The sequence below is a fragment of the Sapajus apella genome, unplaced genomic scaffold (assembly GCF_009761245.1).
Source record: "Sapajus apella isolate SASKATOON/1434 unplaced genomic scaffold, GSC_monkey_1.0 scaffold153, whole genome shotgun sequence".
Taxonomy (NCBI): domain Eukaryota; kingdom Metazoa; phylum Chordata; class Mammalia; order Primates; family Cebidae; genus Sapajus; species Sapajus apella.
In genome coordinates this window covers 2,462,822-2,466,305 of record NW_022437093.1, presented here as the reverse complement: position 1 = coordinate 2,466,305, position 3,484 = coordinate 2,462,822, and the positions used below count along the sequence as shown (strand labels likewise).

General features: G+C 59.2%; 1 protein-coding gene across 1 annotated transcript; it reads left to right on the top strand.

Moving 5' to 3' along the window:
• The first annotated feature begins 1,031 nt into the window (after window positions 1-1,031).
• SPPL2C (signal peptide peptidase like 2C) lies at window positions 1,032-3,268 on the top strand. The gene has a single exon (XM_032265997.1). The coding sequence runs from the start codon at window positions 1,099-1,101 to the stop codon at window positions 3,157-3,159; it is 2,061 nt and encodes a 686-aa protein (XP_032121888.1). The 5' UTR covers window positions 1,032-1,098; the 3' UTR covers window positions 3,160-3,268.
• Window positions 3,269-3,484: the final 216 nt, after the last annotated feature.

Genomic DNA, 3,484 nt, shown 5'->3' with positions numbered 1-3,484 from the left:
GAATCCAGCATGAAACATTTGGGAGACATCAAGGTCCAGTGATTTCACCAGCACGAGAGCCCCAGCCTTCTTTGCTGTGTCAGTTTGGGCTTCTCCAAGCCTCAGTTTTACTTATCCATGAAGTGGGTGTATTAAGGTAAAATTAAGCGTCTATAATAAAGAGACCCATGATAAACCAATGCCGTTAGGAAGATCATGCCTCTCTCTCTACCTTGTAACAGGCCACAGTGCTCATCCTGGGCTACTGTGCCACATGGACATCCAGGGACCTGGTTCCCTTCACTTTCTTCCTCTCCATTCCTTAGGACATTGTCCTCCTCACTGTAGACAGACGCATCACAGGCCTGTCCTTGTTCTGATTGCTGAGAAAGGGAAGCAGGGTAAACAAGGAGCCCCACAGTCTGGCAGCCTATGCCCCTGATGTAAGGAGTTCACATCAGTTTTGCTCAACTTCTCCTGCCAAGAATTTGGTCATGTGGCCGTTCCTAACTGCAAGTGGGGTTGGCGATGAATTCTGGTCATGTTCCTGGTAGAAAGGGGGACCGATTTTGAGGGACAGCCTGGGGCTGGGCAGTTATAATGATACCTCCTTGCAGCTGTGCAATAGGTACAGCTAGGGCTCCTGGCACCTCGTAAGTGCTCATATAGGTGCTCAGTGGGACCTTAGAAACTCTCTGGCCCAACGTCCTTATTTCTTTACAGTGAAAGAAACAGGCCCAGAGAGGAATGGTATTGGCCTGGGTCCCCCATGGGTAAGGGGCAAAGTTGGTTCAGAATCCTATCTGGGCCGCAGACCCCATCCTCACACCTTTTATTTCAAAGTACCTGGTCTAACCCCACGAGGGTCTGGGCAGAGAGCAGGGTCCAGATGATCTCTCCCGTGATCTCCCAGGATTGGGGATATCATTCTAGAGGAACCCTGTGCCCCACAGCAGGGTTGGGGACCCTGGCTGGGGACCCCACAGCTTTATGACTAGGTAGGTGTGGCCCTGGTTTCCAGGACAGGTGGCCAGACTGCTCTGTGACAAAGGACCACGCCCACTCCTGGGAGGGGGATTGGGCTGCCGCCCTGGGACACTGCAGTGGGAGCCGAGGAGGATGGCGTGCCTGGGCTTCCTCTCCGCCATGGGCTTCCTCCTCCTCATCAGCAGTGTGGCCCGGGGAGAGTATGGCGTGGTCCACGTGGTGTCGGAGAACTGGAGCAAGGACTACTGTATCCTGTTCAGCTCCGATTACATCACCCTCCCCCGGGACCTGGACCACGCCCCGCTCCTGCCCCTGTATGATGGCACCAAGGTAACCTGGTGCCCAGGTGAGGATTCCCTCCGCCAGGCCCAGCTCAGCTCCCCAAGCCAGCGGCCCCTCCGCCAGACCACTGCCATGGTCATGAGGGGCAACTGCAGCTTCCACACCAAAGGCTGGCTGGCTCAGGGCCAAGGTGCCCATGGGCTGCTCATCGTGAGCCGGGTCAGCGACCAACAGTGCTCAGACACCACCCCGGTGCCCCAGGACCCCCGCCAGCCCCTGCCAGACCTCACCATCCCCGTGGCTATACTTCACTACGCCGACATGCTGGACATCCTCAGCCACACTCGTGGGGGGGCTGTGGTCCACGTGGCCATGTACGCGCCCCCCGAGCCCATCATCGACTACAACATGCTGGTCATCTTCGTCCTGGCTGTGGGCACAGTGGCCGCAGGCGGCTACTGGGCCGGCCTGACTGAAGCCAACAGGCTCCAGCGGCAACGTGCCCGAGGAGGAGGGGGGCCTGGCGGTCACCACCCGCCGCCAGAAGCAGCAGCAGCAGCAGCTGAGGGAGCCCAGCAGGAAGACGATGAGGACATCCCAGTGGACTTCACGCCGGCCATGACGGGCATGGTGATCACCGTGTCCTGCTCGCTCATGCTGCTGCTCTACTTCTTCTATGACTATTTTGTCTACGTCATGATTGGGATCTTCAGCCTGGGTGCTGGCACTGGCCTCTACAGCTGCCTGTCACCCCTGGTGCGCTGCCTGCCCCTGCACCAATACCAGAGGCCTCCGCACGGCCTCCGGGCTTCTCTGCCGCTGCCCCTGCTGTTGCTGGCGAGCCTATGCACAACGGTGATCGTCTTCTGGGTGGCCTACCGCAACAAGGACCCCTGGGCATGGCTCCTGCAGGACGCGCTGGGCATTTCCTACTGCCTGTTCATCCTGCACCGCGTGCGGCTGCCCACTCTCAAGAACTGCTCCTCCTTCCTGCTGGCTCTGCTGGCCTTTGATGTCTTCTTCGTCTTCATCACCCCCTTCTTCACCAAGACCGGTGAGAGCATCATGGTGCAGGTCGCCGCGGGCCCTGCGGAGTCTTCGAGCCACGAGAAGCTGCCCATGGTGCTCAGAGTGCCCCGGCTGAGAGTCTCCGCCTTGACCCTGTGCGACCAGCCCTTCTCCATCCTTGGCTTTGGTGACATCGTGGTCCCCGGCTTCCTGGTGGCTTACTGTTGCCGCTTCGATGTGCAAGTCCGCTCCCGGCAGGTCTACTTTGCAGCCTGCACCGTGGCCTATGCCGTGGGCCTGCTGCTCACATTCATGGCCATGGTCCTCATGCAGATGGGCCAGCCTGCCTTGCTCTACCTAGTGTCGAGCACCCTGCTCACCAGCCTGGCTGTGGCTGCCTGCCGCCGAGAGCTCAGCCTCTTCTGGACTGGCCAGGGCAGAGTCAAGACGCCTGGGCTCTGCCGGGCCCCTTCAGCTGGCTCTAGGCAGAAGCAGGAGGGTGCAGCAGATGCCCACACAGCCAGCCTACTTGAGAGGGACACCAGCCAAGGAGTGGGGGACTTAGACAGCTGCCCTGGAGAAGACACTGCCGAGACTGTCACCATATCTAAGAATGAAGCCACCACTCCTGAGGACCACAGTGATAGCTCTGAGGGCTGGAGTGATGCCAACTTGGATCCTAATGAGCTGCCGTCCATCCCTCCTGGGGCCTCAGAGGAGCTGATGCCACTGATGCCAATGGCCATGCTGATTCCACTTGTGCCCCTGATGGCCCCACACTCAGAGCTGGGCCATGTCCATGCCCAGGCCCAGGCCCACGACACCAGCCTGCCCCTGGCGGGGCTCCACAAGAGGAAGGGATTGAAAGTAAGAAAGAGCATGTTAACCCAGGCACCCTTGTGAACGGAAGCCCCTGGGATACATGCCTCTCGAAGGCCTGGTGGGATACTGCAGAGCAAAGCCATGCCTGGCAACAAGAAACCAGGGCATTAAAGAGATTCCATATCCACCCGAGCAGCCTCTCGTTTGTTGGGGTGCAAGAGAGCAGCAACCACAGCATAAGTGTGTGCAGAGCTCGGAGTGCCCTTAGGAGCGGGCACCACCCCCAAACCACGAAGAGGGGGAAACGGAGGCTCCAAGAGGGCCTATGACTTGCAGAAGTTCATGCAGCAAGGTTGGGGTTTGCATCCAGGGCTCCCTGGGCGGCTGTTCCCCTCTCCCTGCCTGC